This window comes from Vicugna pacos, chromosome 16 (genome assembly GCF_048564905.1).
Source record: "Vicugna pacos chromosome 16, VicPac4, whole genome shotgun sequence".
Lineage (NCBI taxonomy): Eukaryota > Metazoa > Chordata > Mammalia > Artiodactyla > Camelidae > Vicugna > Vicugna pacos.
Genome location: NC_133002.1, coordinates 45,205,913 through 45,223,918, shown reverse-complemented (window position 1 = coordinate 45,223,918; position 18,006 = coordinate 45,205,913). Strand labels below are relative to the sequence as shown.

At 42.5% G+C, this 18,006-nt stretch overlaps 1 protein-coding gene across 2 annotated transcripts; it reads left to right on the top strand.

Moving 5' to 3' along the window:
- Nucleotides 1–6,010: 6,010 nt before the first annotated feature.
- Nucleotides 6,011–16,993, top strand: CRYBA1 (crystallin beta A1). 2 transcript variants are annotated; one of them, XM_031685268.2, is made up of 6 exons: nucleotides 6,011–6,063; nucleotides 12,043–12,107; nucleotides 13,116–13,234; nucleotides 14,546–14,687; nucleotides 16,132–16,274; nucleotides 16,718–16,993. In XM_031685268.2, exons 2-6 carry the CDS (start codon nucleotides 12,063–12,065, stop codon nucleotides 16,863–16,865), a joined length of 597 nt encoding a protein of 198 aa, XP_031541128.1. In that variant the 5' UTR covers nucleotides 6,011–6,063; nucleotides 12,043–12,062; the 3' UTR covers nucleotides 16,866–16,993. The 2 variants fall into 2 exon arrangements, with proteins under 2 accessions (XP_031541128.1, XP_072796151.1); XM_072940050.1 differs by lacking the exon at nucleotides 6,011–6,063 and adding an exon at nucleotides 10,602–10,647.
- The last annotated feature ends 1,013 nt before the right edge of the window (nucleotides 16,994–18,006 follow it).

Here is an 18,006-nt window from a genome sequence, read left to right as displayed (position 1 = left end):
GAGCATGTGACACATCTACAAGCCAAGGAAGGCTAAGAATTGCCAGCCACTACCAGAAGCTACAAGAGAAGCATGGGCCAGTTTCTGCCTCAAAGCTTCCAGAAGGAATCAACTCTACTGACCACCATGATCAAAACTTGTGGCCTACAGAACTGTAAGAGAATAAATTTCTGTGGTTTCAAGCCAAGCTGGTAGTAATTTGTACAGTAACCCTGGGAAACGAATACAAAGAGAGATGTCTGAATTTGAAATATAGTTTTGAGTGTTATCAGCATAAAGTGGTTGTAGAAGTCTTGGAAGTAGCTGAGATTATCTAAAGAGAGTATAGAGTGAGAGGAGAAAAGAGGCCAAGAACAGACTCAGGAAAACAACACGGAAGGAGCAAGAGGAGAAAAAGAAGCAGGCTAAGAGGAAGAGGTGGGACAGCAGACAGCAGTGACTCAGACAGAGGTCGAGGCAAGAGAGTGATTTTAAAGAAGGGCATGTTCAATGAGTCAAATGATGTAGAGAAAGACCAGGGTCCATGGGGTGTGGCAATAGGAGGTCACTGGTCTGCCTTGCCAAAGCAGTTTTGGAAGAAAGACAAGAACAGAAATAAGATCGCTGTTTTTGAAAAGTGAGAGGGAGGTGAGAACTTTGAAATAGTATTTGTTTAAGGCCTGTGGTTACGAAGGCAGAGGGCGAGTGGGTGACATCCAGAAGGGAATGCAGAGTCTTGATGGGGAAGGTGGTAGGTTAAGGTTTTGTTTTGAGATGAGGAGGGCGTAAGCATGCTTATAGACTGAGGGAAAAGAGTCAGTAGAAGAAAGGTAAAAATTACAGGAATGTAAAACAGAGACCAAAAAAACAGAAACACAAATGCCATCACTGATGGAACTAGCAAACATGTATAACTTCCAATCAGATCTTTAAAACAAAAAGTGAATGGGAGCCTTTAAGGAGATGGAGTTTAACCTACCAGTCCCTAGGTGTGGCCTGTGCACAAAGGCTTTTTTCCATAGAGTACAGTGTGGAAAGGAAGAAAAAAAAGAAATAACTTTACCAATGGAGAAACCTGACAAACACTACCTCAAGCCAGACGATCAAGGTTAACATCACCAGTGATGAGTCACTGGATAGTGCATACCCTTGATGTGATGTGATGAGAATGTCCCTCTGCCTCTGTGGGTCTCCCTCTCCAAAATCCATTACCCCAGTTGAATCATGAGAAAAGCATCAGACAAATCATAATTGAGGGACATTCTATAAAAATACCTGACTGTACTTCTTCAAACTCTCAGGGTCATCAAAACTAAGGAACATCTGAGGAACTGTCACAAACAAAGGGATCCAAAGGAGGCATGACAACCGAATGTAATATGGTATCCTTGCTAGCATCTCAGAACAGAAAAAGGACAGTACGGGAAAGCTGGGAAAATCTATATAAGGTATAGACCTTGTGTTAATAATATTGTACTAGTATTGGTTCATTAATTGTGACAAATGTACATACAAATGTAAGATGTTAATAATGGGGACAATTAGGTGTGGGGTATACTAGAACTCTCTATACTATCCTCACAATAATTTTGTAAATTTAAAGTCATTCTGAAATTTTAAAAGTTTACTTCAAAAAGAGTAAATAAGGAATGGTAAATATCTCAAATAGGACAGTCAAATTCAACAGAGCATAGTGAGGAACACCCACTGGAACTTTGAAAAGGGCCTGGAACTAGAGGCACCAAACACTCACCGGATTCTGGGATTACTCAAGGGGGCTCAAAGCAGGAGGGCCTTGTACAGATCTGTGTGAGTAGCTAGCTTTCAGCTTCCACCATCCTCCCACCCACTGCATAGTCAAAACCTTGCAGGAGGAAAGGCTCTGTATAGACTTTGTCCAGAGGAGAGGACACTGAGCACAAAGGAAGATGTGAGGTGCAGAGCTGAGACCAGGAGGAGCAGGTTGAAGCCCACACAACACCTGTCTGCTTCCACCTGGTTCCGGAAAACCACCGTCCAGAGAGAGAGCAGAGAATCATTCTTAAGAGAAACTGAACCAACCCAAGCAAAACACTTACAGCTACTGATTTTTGATAATTCCCACCAAAAAAAGCTGGTTGACCACCTGCTGTCATATAATGACTTCTACCAGTTGACAGTCTTCACCCAGGCATCCAGAATTTCCCATCAGTCTTTCCCAGTCAGCTTTTTCTTCAGTAAGAAAGGACACCCACAGATCATAACACACTTGGGAAAATCCTCCAACACCACCACCACCACCATCATCATCATCATCATCATCATAATGAAATAGAAGTAATGGAACCTGAAGAGAATAGAGATAATGTAGAAAGAGTAAGAAAACTTCAAAGGGGCAAAAATATCCTCAGAGAGAGAAACGAAAATATTGTATCTATGAAACAAGAACAAGATGTTTTAAAAATGAAATCATCAGAGAAAACAAAAATGGGCCTTTAGACATTAAAAATGTGACCGTAAAAATAACAAATTTTGTAAAAAAAAAAAAAAGTCTATGATAGACAGAATGACGGCCCTCCAAAGATATCTACATCCTAGTCTCCAGGACTTGTGAAAATAATCTTCTATGCCATGGCTAAGGGGTTTGCAGACATGATTAAGGAACTTGAGATGGGGAGATGATGGTGGATTATCTGGGTATACAATCACAAGGGTCCTTCTGAGGGAGGCAGGAAGGAGGACCGGTCACAGAGAGAGAAATCTGAAGATGCTATACTGTTAGCTTTGAAGTTGGAGAAAGGGGCCGTAAGCCAAGAATTGCAGGCAGCCAGCCTCTAGAAGCCAGAAAAGGCAAAGAAATAGACTGTCTCGTAGAGCCTCCAGAGGGAGTGCAGTCCTGCCTCCAGAGCTATAGTACCATACACTCGTGTTGTTGAAGTCACTATGCTTGTGGTAGTAATTTGCTATAGCAGCAACAGGACTCTCTATAGGATGAAAAGCTAACATCAAGGAAATCTCTTACATGTCAGAACAAAAAGACAAAGAGACATAAAATAGAACAGAAATGTGAGAAAACCAGAGTATTCAGGAGGTCCAACATCCAACGAGTAAAAGTTACGGAAAAAGGAACATATTAAACAGATGTGCGAAAATGATCGAAGAAATGATACAGGAACATTTCAGAGAACTAAAGGACATACCTTTCCTGAAGGTTGAAAGAGTCTACTAAATGCCCAGAGAAATAAAGGAAAAAAGATTTTCACCGAGGCACAGCCTCAGGAAATTCAGATCAATGGGCATTAAAAAAAAAAAATTCTAGGAAAAAAAAAAGGTCTCATACAAAGGATCAGGAATCAAAATGGTATTACGGTTCTCAACAGCAACATTGCACACAGAAGACAAAGGGGAAATGCCTTCCCAATTTGTAGGGTGCTCGTACTCAATACCTAGCCAAGCCTTCGATCAAATGTGACCATACAAAAATGTATTTTTAGATATTTTGACCTTAAAAAATTTATGTTCATGTGCCATTTCTCAGGACACTGTTAGAGAATGTGTTTTACTAACACAAGAGGGTAAACTGTGAAAAGGAAGGACATGGATTCAACCCTGGAGCACTGCAAAGGGTGTTCCAGGGATGTCAGCCAAGAGAGGTCTCTGGACAACACCTATGCAGCAGCATAGACAGAACTTCTTTAGTCTGGAGCAGGACAGAAACTTCTAGATGGACATCGCCAAGAGGAAAAGATGGAGAAGACTGATAGTCTGATAGAATATTGTATTAAGAGATATTTTATGAAGACATGGGAAAACTGAGCCTGTGAAAAAACTAGGAAATGTTTAACTCTAGGAGAAGCAAAACATGGTTCAGGAAGGGAGATGTCATCATAATTACTTGGTCCAGTAGTAAATCATATTTACAGTCATAGAAACTAATTCACTGAATATAGATTTAAGCAAAATTTGTAATAAGTCTATCAGAGGGTGGGGAGGGGAAGAGAGCTAAAATCCTGTCCATCAAGATAAGAAATCAGTATAGCATGTCTAAAAATCAATGAAATAACAAAAGAAAAGCTAAAAGAGTTGAAAATGGTAACCTATGAGAAGGAGGGGTGCTGGATTTGTCAAAAAATATTTATTATACATATTTTATTAATATATGACTTCTTAAGTTACATATACTTTCGTAGTAAAATACAGGTGTTCCTTTTAAGAATATTAGACAAGAGAGGGTTAATTGATTACATGAAGTCTTAAGAAGATGGAATATTTTAACCAGAACAGGAAGTGGTGAGCATCTGGGACCGGAGGTGAGGAGGTGAGGGTGGAAATTAATAGTGTTGCAGGTACTGTAGGTTCCAGGGGCAGGAAGCTGAGGAAATCCATGCCTGATGAAACAGGATGTAAGGTCTCCTGTTGGGAGCAAAGGGAGCATAGGTGGGTGAGCAGCGTGAAGTGAGCAGGGAAGTAGCTCATGCATGTTACAGGATGTGAACATGGACATTTTGGCTGAGACATTAGCATGGTAGATACTAGAAAGCAAAGTAAGTTACATGATGGAGTACTATGCAGAAATTTCAAAGGAGATGTTTGAGAACTGATCTGGTGGCTCTTAACCTTCCTTTCTGACACCAAGAGCTGGAGAGATTAAAGACTGGCTGCAAAGAGAATTTTTTGAGAAGCCAAGCTGTGAACCTCACCCTTCTTCAGAGGAAGGAGTGAAAGAGCTTCACCTCAGGTGAAGGCACCAAGGGCCCTTAGAAAGCTTGTTACGTGTCCCTGCAGTCAGACATCTAAAGGTCAGAAGTTGGGCTGGGCAGTTGCCGAGGGATGAGGCAGAGCAGAGGAGGCTGAGTAAGAATCAGCCTACACTCCAGAATTTACTGGGGCAAAGGACATGTGAGTGTTTCCATGGACCAGAGGTGGGTCATGTCTCAGAGGAACTGGAGTGGGGCTGGAGCAGATTTAGTCCAGTAGATCTCCTGCAGGACTGATGCGTCCTCAACAGAGTAAATCTAGAGGTAGACCACCAGGAGCCTACGGGCTGTAGAAGCTACCATAGCCAGAGCGGAGATGCAGAGACCTGGGTCAAGGTTACTGCAGGTGGGCACACTCCAAAGAACCAGGAAGTGTCCACAAGACAGGCAGCTTTGGAGAGTTGCTGGGCATAGGGTGTGAAGCCATCTTACCACAGGACCGTCAAGTAAGAAATGTTCTGTTCTGTCTCCTTCCTCTCCCATTCCCTCCATTCCTAGAAGGATCAGAAACCAGTGAGTAAGCAAGAGAAAGAAAAAAAGAGTGTACTTTCCCTGGGTGCCAGCTTTCTGCCTAATCCAGGTCCTCTCAGGGCAGCAGGGAGACTTACCTTCTAATAGAGATTAAAGTTTTAGTTACTACAGCAGACATTCTAACTTTTGGTGTGTTTTTAAAATTTTTTATTTTATTTTTAAATTTTATTTTATTATTATTATTTTTAATGGCGGTACTGAGGATTGAACCCAGCACCTCATGCATGCTAAGCATGCATTCTTACCACTGAGCTATACCGTCCCCCTTGAACATTCTGATTTTAAATCCAGATTATCTTTTATGATTTAAAGTAACTATCCAACTTTTTATTACCTAAAAGTGGCCACAAAAATTGTGGAACTACCCAAGTTTACATCCAGGGGAAGGGAGAGAAATTAGCTTCACTGAAAAAGCAGAAAAGATCAGAGAAGTGTAGATATTAACTACTATATATAAGCTAGATAAACAGCAAGGTCCTACTGTATAGCACAGGGAACTATATTCAATACCTTGTAATAGCCTATGATGGAAAAGGATATGAAAAGAAATATATATGTATAACTGAATCAATCATTATGCTATACACCAGAAACTAACACAACACTATAAATTGACTACACTTCAATAAAAAGAAAAGGGGGCAGAGAAGATGAAAATAAATTTGCTTTTATGGCTACTCCCCATGAGTCATGCTGATTCACACAAATGAAGGGTGAGGGATTCCTATAAGCAACATGGTAAAGAATATAGGTTTTGGAACCAAAGAGAATTGAGGTTGAAATCTGGCCCTGGCACTTCCCAGCATTGTGGCCTTAGGTAAGTGACACAAGCTCTCTGAGTCTGATTTTTCTACTGTAAATTGGGGTTAATGAAGCATATCCCTCAAGGTTACTAGGGATGATTAAATAAGGTAACATTTGGGAAAACGCTTAAAAACATATAGATTCTCTTCCATTCTCCACTTTGTCATAGGATGTTGTCAGGGGGCTGGTGGGACTGGGTATGCCAGGGAAGCCACCCTGAAGATGATGACTTTTTAAGTATCTTCTCTAAAGGACAAAATAGCAGCAGATTGGCAGAAGGATATTACACGATGCCCCAGAAAAAGGTGGAAGGAGACTGGTGTTGGCAAATAAAATGTAGGACGCCCCGCTAAATTTGAATTGCAGATAAACAAATACTTTTTTAGTATAAAAAATATTTAGGATTTACTTACACTTCAAAATATTGTTTATCTGGAATTTGAATTTACCTGTATTTTTATTTGCTACATCTGGCCGCCCTAAATGAGACACGGAATTGAACTACTTGGCTGTAGTGGAGAGAGTGGGCTGAGCGCCGCCCCATAGCTTAAGTCCTATCTTCTTAACTATTTTTCTAACAGTTTCACAGTGTTCCAGATGAGAGGAAATGACAAGCTGCAGTATGGAGAAATTCAGTAAGACTGAACAGAGCTGAAAAGCCTTCAAGCTAGTTACACACAGAGGAAGTGAGCTAGGGAGGCTGGGCCCTTAGGACAACAGAATCCCCAGCAGGCATGCGGGCATCTGTTTCCGCCTGCAAGCAGAGGGACGATGGACACAGGAAGTGCTCAGAAAGAGCTGGAGGCTTGAGATGCTTCCAAGTTCTCTCCCAGGGCTTGTGCCTTCTCAGGCCCTGCCAGGCCCTGACTCTCCTACTTGTTTAAAGGCGTAGCAAGAACAAGGGCAAAAAAGGTCCCCTAGAAGCAGCCCCTCATGGGGGAGGTAGGTGCTGGCTGAACGCTGACTGGGCCCTTTGCTTTGTACCCAGCCTGCTTATTCTCAAACAACAGAAGTGCTGCTCAGCCGCCTGGTCAGCCCCATTATGCTCTTGCCAAAAAGTGCTGAGTCCAGGGGCCGCCCTGGCCCCATGACCTCACCCCTCCCGCCCTGGGCCTCATCCTGTGAGGCTCCCTGGGCTCAGAGGCAAGGCCAGGGTTCCAAGCCATCCATAAAATTCTACTGAGCGTCTACCACGCTTGGCATGTAGCCCTGGTGATGAGAAGCCTCAGGTTAAAATCGACCACGTTACGTTTGGGGGTTGTCTCATTCTCCTCCATGTCAGTCATCACCTCCAAATCTAAAGGCCCATCCCACTGGACAGCCAGTGGCCCACCTCCTCATACAATGAGGTGTGGGCTAGAACAGAGTTCACAATGCATGTCCCCAGTAGATCCATGCCCTGAAGAAAATGAGACAGACCGAATGTGCTGCTATAATGGAATAAAGAAAAATATTGGGGAAAAAACTGAATGTGGTCTTTTCCAAATTCAAAGAAAATTTTTTTTATCTGATAAATTTTTCTAAAATCTTTGCTGCTTGCTCCCACTAATCTCTATGAGAATCTGGCACCAGATGGTATCTGATTTGGAACAACCAATAATATAATTACCATTTATTGATGGTACTGGGTCCCAAACTCTTCCCTAAACACCTTCATCTCCCTTCATCTGACAGCAGTGCGTCAGGTAGGTATTATCATCCAACTTCATGCCAGAGAAGCCGGGTTGCCCAGAGGAAAGAATATGGGCTTTGGAGTCAGATAGACATGTATTCAAGTCCCTGCTGGGTTCCTTGGCCCAGAACTTGGCCCTTTAGAATCTCAGTTAACACCTCTGTAAAATGGGTATTATAATGATCTACGTCATGGGGTTTTTGCAGGGATAAATGAGGCAGTGTCTGGTTCACAGTAAATGCTTTCTAAGCTGTAGTTATTGTTTTTAAGGATGAACAGGAGAGACCCAAACCCAGCTTCGGAGAAGGAAATACAAGCTGGTTTCTCCCTTCATTCCCACTTCCAGAGTGGCTCTGCCCCAACTTTCCTTGAAAGAGATGGTGGAGGGAGTTGGAGCTCTGAGGGCATAATCATCATGGGGCAGGTGAAGCAACAGTTCCAAACGATGTGGGAGGGGGAATTCTTTAGAATTTGGTCAAGAATCATATTGAGGTGACATTTGCAAAACACGATGGTAGCCATGGAGATCTGGTAACCCTTCTCCAGCTTCCTGGGGCTTAACTGAGGAAAGTGGACAGAGGACAGGCTAGGGATGCTTATGACTCCAGGAAAATTGGATGGATATTTGTAAATTGTTTGCACAGTAACTCTTATTTTCTCTCTTACAATAGTTTTGTGCACATGTTTGGGCTTTTCAATTAAACATAAAAGCCCCATTTTTCTGCATAAATTAAAAATTGCCTCAGTTGGTCTTCATGGAGCTAACAGTAGGGTGTAAAGCTCCCAAATTAAGATGCTGAGAGTGTGTGAAGCATAAACACAGCACAAGCAGATCAGTTGTGGCTGGAGTAAGTGAGGACTATCTGTCCGTTTCATCTCTGCCCCCCAGAATCACAAACCCCTGTCATTGGATGTCATGCATTCACTCAAACATATTTACAGAGCTGAGGATATAACGATGAACAAGACGGAGGTCCTGTCTGCATGGAGGATGGAGTCTAGTGGAAGAAGCAGATAATTAAGCAGCTTCTTTATTTTCAAAAATAACTTTGTTTTGATAGGAAAATATGTCCATATTGTTCAAAACCAAAAAAAATCGAAAAATACTGTGAAAATACTGTCCGATAGCTGGGCCCCAAGTGCCTCAGTTTCCCTCCTGGGAGCCCAATATTTCTAGTTTCTAAAGTAATTTCTAAGCATAATCAGTACAATAATCGAAAAGTACCAGGTGCCATGAGAGTACTTTGTGGGGGTACCTAAGCCAGTCCAGGGGTCAGGGAATGAATGAAGGGACAAATAAGTGTTCCCCTAAGACCCTGATTCTGAGGAGGAAGAAAAGGAAAGGTGAGGAAGAACCCCCAGCCCTGGACAGCTAATACCTTAAGCCCTTGCATAGCCACCAGCTGGCCAGAGTGTGCCGTGACCCCCAAGACAACTCTATCCCTTGCTAGATACTGATCCAGGTATCACCAGTTAGTCAAACAGCCGAAACGCGCTGGGGTGGCTCACTGCGCTTCGCTTCAGACCTTTCCATTTGGAATGTTCTGCCAAATCTGCAAATACTTGGGTATATACCAGAACTCACCCCCTGATCGTTGTTCTGAGAAAAGGGAGCTCCGACAAACTTTGAGCCACAGGGTGGAGAGATTGGCAGAGGGATTGGGAGAAGTCTACTGGGAAAAATTTCTTCCTCTCTCTAAGCAGCTATGAGATTTTCTGCAGTATCCGTCACCAGAAAGAGAGTAGGGTAATATAATAATAAACCTACAATGTGTCAGGCAAAGAGTATCTCCTTTTGGGGTGGGGGTCAAGAGAGGCTGAGTGACTTGCCCAGTTACCTAGCCAGGGGAGTTGGGATCTGAACTCATGTCTGCCAGGCTCAGAGCCCTCCCAACCCATGGCACCCTCCTGCTCCTCACAGTAGCTATGATGCTTGAACAACGTATCGTCCCCTTCAGGGCTCCTGGGGAGGCCCACAATTACCCCACACTCCCCCCTCAAGTGCCCTGAAATTCCAGGGAGAAATCATTTTACCTGTCAGGGTACTACAGGTACAGTACCCTGGCTTGTGAGTTTGCTAAGGGCCTAAAGCAATATATTAAAAAAAAAACCTCAAAAGATTTGTTGGCTCCAAATTTCAATATCTTGTAATAACTCACGGTAAAAAGAGAATATGAAAATGAATGTATGTATATTCACGTATGACTGAAGACTTGTGCTGTACACCAGAAATTGACACAACATTGTACCTGGACTATAATTCAATTTAAAAAAATCAAAATTAAAAAAAAACCCTCAAAAAAAAAAACTGCAAAATCAAAGTGAATAAATATTTTAAAAGATAGCTGCCGAGATATTCACATCTACTAGTTGACTATAATTAAATTCAACTCTTATATAGTTATACATATAAACATGGTATAATAAAGATTCCCAAGAATACAGTGAACTATTTTTTTTTTCTTAATAGATTTCAGAATTGCAATAATCTTTCACCTATTGAAACAACAACGACAACAAAATGTATATCCTGTATGAGAAGTGAGGCGCGTTTTGATGTGTTTGCTGTGACATAGGGTCTTAGGAAGGTCCTGGGGTGGCGTGAGGAATCTGGAGAAGGGCAGGGGACAAGTGCTCACCTCCCAGCTGCTCTAAGAGCAAGTCCACAGCAGCCAAGGCCTGCACCGCCAACCTCCCCACAGCAGCGGGGCCTCTCTGGATTTCTGTATCCCAGGTTTAAACAAAGCCCTGAGGGATGCCTGCCCAGCAGGCTGAGCCACCAAAGCTCTGGGATCAGGGAGAACAAAAGCAGAGGGAAAGCAGAGTGCTGACAGGGCCAGAGGCCATGGGCCGTGGGGCTATAAAGAGCAGGGCCGCAGAGGAAGTGGCACCAGATGGAGACCCAGACTGTGCAGCAGGAGCTGGGTGAGTAAGGCCCTGGCAGGTGTCCTGGTCCTTCTTTTCCTTCCCCTGCAGAAACAGGCTCAGGAGGGGGCCCTGTTTTCCTGCCTTGGGGTCAGAGCCTCCTGGGATGTTTGGAAAAGACTGAGGGACTCCAGGGGGAGGCTGCCTTCTCTTGCTACTCCAAGAGAAGTCACTTACATGACAATAACCACTGCCCTAGCAGCCATGGCTGGGAGAGGGCATGGGACCCCAAGAAATGACAGGCTCCTGGGGCATAGGGAGAAGGTACGGGATAGGAGCTCAGAAATGCTTATTCCGAGGTTCAGAATGGAAGGATATATCACTGAGTTTACCCACATCAGTCACTGGGCCAATACTAGCCAGAGGGAAAGGCCATGAAGGGCTGTTCTGAGTTAAGAAAACGGACGCACACCTGCCTGTCTTCTGTCTTCCCTCCCTCCCGCCTTCCCCCGTCCTTCCTTCCTCTACTCTTCCTCATCTTTTCTGTCTACCTCACTGCTCTGAGCCTCAGTATCCTCCTCTGTAAAATGGGGATAATGATAGCACTTACCTCATAGGCTCATTTTGAAGATCAAGTGTATTATTAATGCATGTAAAGCATTTAGAACAGAGCCTGGCATGGAGGGAGCCATTGTTAAGCATTAGCTATTATTATCCTCTTCTCTTCTTCACTTTCCTTCAATAAGTCTTTTTCAATGCCACCCATCCCCCTCCTCAAACCCTCCCCACCCAACATGGGCTCAGCACGGTGCTACATCAGTCACTCAGGAGACCGAGGCCCTGCCATTGACATGTTCGCCCAGGACACATTCAATAGGAACACAGATCAGTACTGTGATGAGCGCTGGAAATCAGGAGAGAAAGCGAGTCACCACAGGCTAGGGAAAGGAGCAAAGTCTTAGGAGGCAGAGCCAAGGCCAGGTAGGTCCAGGAGGCAGAGAAGTAGGGAGGGAAAGGTAGCATGGCCACCCACAGCCGGTCGGTTTGAGGGCTGCGGGGAGCCAGGTGAGAGTGAGATCACATACTAGTAATATGAAGGGTGTGGATGGATGGTTGCCAAGGAGTTTCTGTTGGGGCATGGGAGACTGAGGCAATGCTGCCACCTATAGCGGGTGCCTGGAGGCAGGCAAGAGGATGAGAGCAACATTTATCAGGGGGGTCATGCTGCCTGTGCAGTTCTTTACCGAAATGATTGCTTCTAATCCTTACAAGAATTCTGCACTTAGAAGCTTTACTGACAGAAAACAACTGAGGCTCAGCTAGTGAGAGGCAGAGCCAGGATCCCAACCAAAGTCTGTTTATTGGACTTCAAGCATCTTTCATTTTCCCCTGTGTTCCTCACAACCCCACCCCCACCCCAGAGGCCATGACACTGGTGTGTGTTCTATCTTCCAGAATCCCTTCCAACCACCAAGATGGCTCAAACTAACCCCATGCCGGGGTCTGTGGGGCCATGGAAGGTAAGCTCATCCCCATCACACAAAAACAGGAATCCATCAGGGCAGGGGGTATGATACCACCACAGAGCAGGCCCCAGAGCTGTGCTTTTCCATGGGGCAGTGACCGACCAATAAAACGCCAGCTTGTAGGGGAAGGGTCCACGCAAAGTCCAGATGCTGTCTCAGAAAGAATCTCAAGATGCCCCATTTGGACAGAAGAAGGATGACCCTGGAAGCCCATGATGGGTAGGAGATGATACCGAGTTTTCTAGGTCAACTCTCCACCATACTGCTAAAATTATCTTAAAATAAAGCAACCCGAGTGGATTATAACATGGAGAAACTGAGGACCCAGAAATGAGGAGAGATTTGCCACCAGATCCCAAATAAATGATTGAACCTTTGTCTCTTGACCCCAGACCTGAGGTTGGTTGTAATCATGGCCTGAAGTGGCTGATCCTTAGCCACTGTTTCCCCCAACACCCTTACCCTCCTCATTGGGTCAACTCTGAGTCTGATTCACAGCTTGGGGAGTTGTCCCCTAGCCAGATTCAAGAGCCAAGTTCTAGTTCAAGGTATGAAAGGGATTCATCACAACTTTCCCTTTACACTTTAGATTTCTATAGCAAGTGTGGCTGGAGAAGCTAAGAAATAATCCACAGAGAGCCCCTGGGTCTCCCAAAATCCTGGCCTCTGGGCCACACTTATGCAGGAAGCATGGTGGAATAAGGGTCCACGAGTCTTTGATATGTCCACTGGGCCAGCTATTGTCTCTGGCAGACCATTCCTATCATAAGCCAATCCCCACACCTCATTCCTAGATTGGGCATGTGAACACCACCAACCAGTGGTATTACTTCAAACTCCTTCTTACTCTGTCTACACTGGACGAGATCTCATCAGGTATCCTGGGCTACAGCTAATGATGGAAAACATAGGGTCAGACACAGGTGAAGATGTTGTCCTGGGCCTCTGTTTTTCCTGATGTACCACATTCCAGCTCTGTTTTCCCATTAAATCCCATTTCAGATAACCATCTATGACCAGGAGAACTTCCAAGGCAAGAGGATGGAGTTCACCAGCTCCTGCCCGAATGTCTCTGAGCGCAGTTTTGATAATGTTCGGTCTCTCAAGGTGGAATGTGGCGCGTGAGTATGGACCTCGGCAGAACCTCAGGTCCCTTATTTCTGGTTGCTTCAGACATGTGACTATAAAAGTAGGAATCAAGGAAGAAAGATGTTTCTCCAGACTCTAATCATTGCTGGGAGAGAAGCCTCCATAATGACGCAATCTCAAAAGACAAAACAAAACAAAACACTACTTGTGTAATTCAGTAACTCGAAGCTAAAAGAAACACGAATGAGACTCTTAGTGCCTTGGTACTCCGTTTGGGGGGTGATTAAAGAAACATATACCGTGAGGCAGGACAGCAGCGGTAATCATTTCTGCGTTTCTGGAGACCACAGGCTGCAACCTGGGGTTGTCTCAGAACAGCCCCAGGCCCCTTGAGTTTTTCTTCCCCACAGAAAATCCATAAAGAGGAAGACTATCAAGCTGAAGCCTCTTTACAGCTAACTCACCTCCTGCATGTCCCAGAGTAGACGCTGCTAGCTAATTTCTCTGTAAAAAGGAACTCAGTCCCAGGACTCAGACCTACATTAGTTCCTAGTTAGTCTTCCAGCAGTGTCTTGGTGGTGGTTAATCTCCCTGGCGAGGAAGATCCTTTCTTGTTTTGTCTTCTTACTCTTGGCGGGTTAGTTGAGGTCATTATCATCAGCCTGAAAACATAAAGGCAAGAACTCTCCTTTGGCTTAGACAGAACTGGTTGTTCATGTAGATAGGCTTCCACAGATTGTTCACCTCCAAAACTGAGCTCTTTGTAAAGTATTTTGTAAAGTATTTTACTTTAAGGGTCATCAGTAACTGAGACTTGGTTGTGAAATATTGATCTGAGGTGTTTTAATAGATAAGGTATAGGTATGTATTAGATGTGCAGGAGGAAGGACCCACAAAGTGACAAGGAAACAAGAGACTAGTTATCCATCAGCTATCTAGTCATGTCTTTGCCTCCTTTGGAAGAAGCCAGTACGTTTGGCTGCAGCCAAAGCAATAGTCAGTCACTAGACCCCAAACCTAGAGCCCCAAGTAGAGAATAAGGTTACCTGGAGAAAAAGGAAATATAACTTTAGCCTCACTTTGCCAAAACATACTAGTCAGGCCAGTGAAGTAGACCTTTTCAGTGGATAACCCCAAAACAAATATTACATTTATAAACCCACATAGTGTAACTGCCAGCTCATGCTCCACTACTTGTAATAGATGTATTACTTTGTATGGCTCTATTGGAATTGGCTTGATATTTTACCCCACTATTAACATCTTAAACAAAAGATGCCTTCTCCCTAAGGCCACATAAGCTCTGAACACCATGAACAAACATCATTACTTGTCTCTGGCAGCTGGATTGGTTATGAGCATACCAGCTTCTGTGGGCAACAGTTTGTCCTGGAGAGAGGAGAGTACCCTCGCTGGGATGCCTGGAGTGGGAGTAATGCCTATCACATCGAGCGACTCATGTCCTTCCGCCCCATCTGTTCAGCTGTGAGTCCTTGAAATTTTCATTTCTGTGCCTGTGGTGGGTGGGGCTAGAGAGGGTGCATGTGGACTGACACTTAATGTTATTTCCCATCAGTTATGCTGAAATGTGGCAGGAAGAAGGATAAAGTGTAAAAGAGAAAAGAAAAACACTGCTCCCTATGTTTCTAAGTCTACCATTTGATTATTTTCTGCTAGATAGTATTTTCATTACGTAAGGGCCTTCTTACTTGGGTGGCAGGAAGCAGACTTTCTAAAGCTCAGATCTTCAAAAGTGCAATCAGATAACTAGTAAGAGCACTTACCGTGTAGGAAAAGTAGATCCTTGACCAGTTAAATTTCAATCTGTGCAGGATTTTACCTAGGAATGGAAATGCCAAAGTAACCCTTTAGTAAATTGGAATGACTGAAGACATAGGCAAATCTTTCAGTGTCTCTTATCTTTGATTCATAACTCTCTTGTTTCTAACACTAAGCATTATTTAATTATGCATCAGAATGGAATGCTTCTAGTCTTTGGAGGATTTCAAGCAGAAACAGGATGATCTCCCACCCCCAAGGGTGTGTCAAAAAATGATACCTATATTGAGTGAGGCTGAGCTAAAACCTTTCCAAGTATTAGTCTATATCATGTGATTTTTCTCATGACTTCAGTTGTCAATGATCTCACCTTAAAGTCCCACCAAAATTAAAGTAGTAGAGATGGTAACCCAAAAGCTCTTGAACTAAAAGTATTTATTTCCCTATCTGGATGTGTTATCATCTCACTTTAACTCCACTTTCCCCGCCTCTAAGGTATAATTTACACATAGTAAGATACACAAATCCTGAGTTTATATCCTCATGATGGAATGTATTTGAAAAATATGTATTTCCATGTAACCAACACCTTAATCAGATACAGAACAATCCCATCACCCCATAAAGTCCCCTGGTGTCACTTTCCAATCAATTGCTCCTTTCTACTTTCTATTACTAGGGCTAATTTTGCCTACTTTTGAAATATCATAAAGGTTAGTCTCTGCCTTCTTAATGCTTGTGTAGTCTTCATATACCCTACTGGACATTTATGTTGTTTCCAACACTGTGCATGCACACACACGCATGGGCTTACTTTTCCTATTAATTTGTGGGAACTTTTTCCATATTAATATTAATCCTTTGTTTAGCTATGTGATGCAAATATTTTTTCTGCTGTCATACTTCCTTTCAGCTGTCTTTTGTTGTACTAAGGCATTTTATCAGTTATTTGTATATTTTGTATATGGTATGAAATTGGATTAAAAAGGATTATGAGTAATTTTTAAAAATTTCTGTATTGCCTGAAATATTTTTACAACTAATGATGTACTTCCTTCTGTAAATCAGTTTTGATTTGAAAAATGTGGTAAAGAATTACAAAGAATGCCTTAACCCTGGTACTAAACTTCTTTTAATTTCTGTATTACAGAATCATAAGGAGTCTAAGATTACCATCTTTGAGAAAGAAAACTTTATTGGACGCCAGTGGGAACTCACTGATGACTACCCCTCCTTGCAAGCCATGGGTTGGTTCAACAACGAAGTTGGTTCCATGAAGATACAATGTGGAGCGTAAGTGCAAAAACAATGAGTTCCAGCTGGAACTCATTCCAAAGTAACTCTTGTAAAATGTAAGCTTTGTGAATATTAATACATCAATGGTCATGTCTTACTTGATTTCATACATTGATGTCATATTGGCATGACCGTCACATTCTAGTTATGAGTAATTTTGATTCTAAGGTTCTTGGTATCAGCTACCACTTAAAGTCAGTTTTTCCTACCAGACATTCCTCTACAGAAGCAGCATTTATGTTAACTATTCTTGTCTCTTTTTTCATAATGAAGGTTAATTTTCAGCTAGTTGTAGCCATCTGCCTAGCACATCTAGGATGGCTATTGTTTTCTAAGCCTAAAAGTACTCCATATCATTGTCTTGAGGAGAGGCTCAGGTTTTAGGGTTTTGACCAGGTTCCTAACTAGTTTTAATAATCCAATATGTTTGGGTTTTCTAGCTGGGTTTGCTACCAGTATCCTGGATACCGTGGCTATCAGTACATCTTGGAGTGTGACCATCATGGAGGAGACTATAAACACTGGAGAGAGTGGGGTTCTCATGCCCAGACTTCTCAGATTCAATCGATTCGTCGTATCCAACAATAGTGGATTAAAAGCTCCAAGTAAGAATTCTTCAAGCATGAGACCCTGCTAAGCAATCTAGAATGAGTTTTATGTTCTGCTCAGACATTGCTTTCAAATGTTAGCTGCTGAAATCCACAATAAATGTCATTACAAAAAAAAAAAACCCAACTTTGTAGACTGAATTAACTACCTTGCTTTATATAAATCACACTTACAGGGCTGAGAATTTTTAGACAAGCTTCAAATAAACCCCGAATTCCCTTGTGTCCTTGCAAGTCACTTACCAGGCCAAGGACAATGATCCCCTATTTCAAAGAACACTAAAGCATATAATCCAAATGTATCAGTCTACATAGTGACAAACACACTTTTGGTGAATGTTTTTGCATCTTTTCTCATCCCCCACTCTAGTAATGTTGATGTTAGCACTGCTTTTTTTTCACCTTGTGACAAAGCAATGCTAAACAAACAGGATGTTTCCCATTTATGTACTGCCATATTGCTTAACTGCTTATTAGTTCTTAATTTCAATTGAAAGAACATAAAGTTCAGTGTCATGCCAAAAAGCAGGATAGCCGCTCTCACAGCTGAGTTTTCAATACACGTGCCAATTCCAAGCACCTTAGTAACCTGTATAATTACAAAAAAAAAAAAAATCCATGACATAAGACCATGCTACTTTAGGACTTAAATTATTTGTACATCTGACCCTTTAAAAAATATCCATGTCATAATCTTAACTTAGTTTTCAGTAACTTTTTTTAAATTAAAGCACACAAAAGATAAGACAAACACCTCAGAAACTTTAAAATTTTTTATTCAACAATGTACACTTATTGTCTCTTAATTTGATCTACAAATTTCTCAAGTTTTTTTTTCTGATAAAATAAGTAAATCTGGGTATGGATGTAGAGTGTTTGTAATTTATATTTTTAAAACACTGAACATGAAGTAAGACATCAATAAGGAAGATCATCACGTAACTGACACTTCCTCAGAATCCATGACATCAGAAACAGCTATGGCAAATACGTAAGCATTCAGCAAAAGGGTAAATTTCTGGCCACTGTTCTTATATCTAGAAAATCAGCCTATCTTTTTGACTGGGCAAAACAAACACTGAAAATACATTTTTTTTAATTGGGAGAGGAAAGGAAAAATA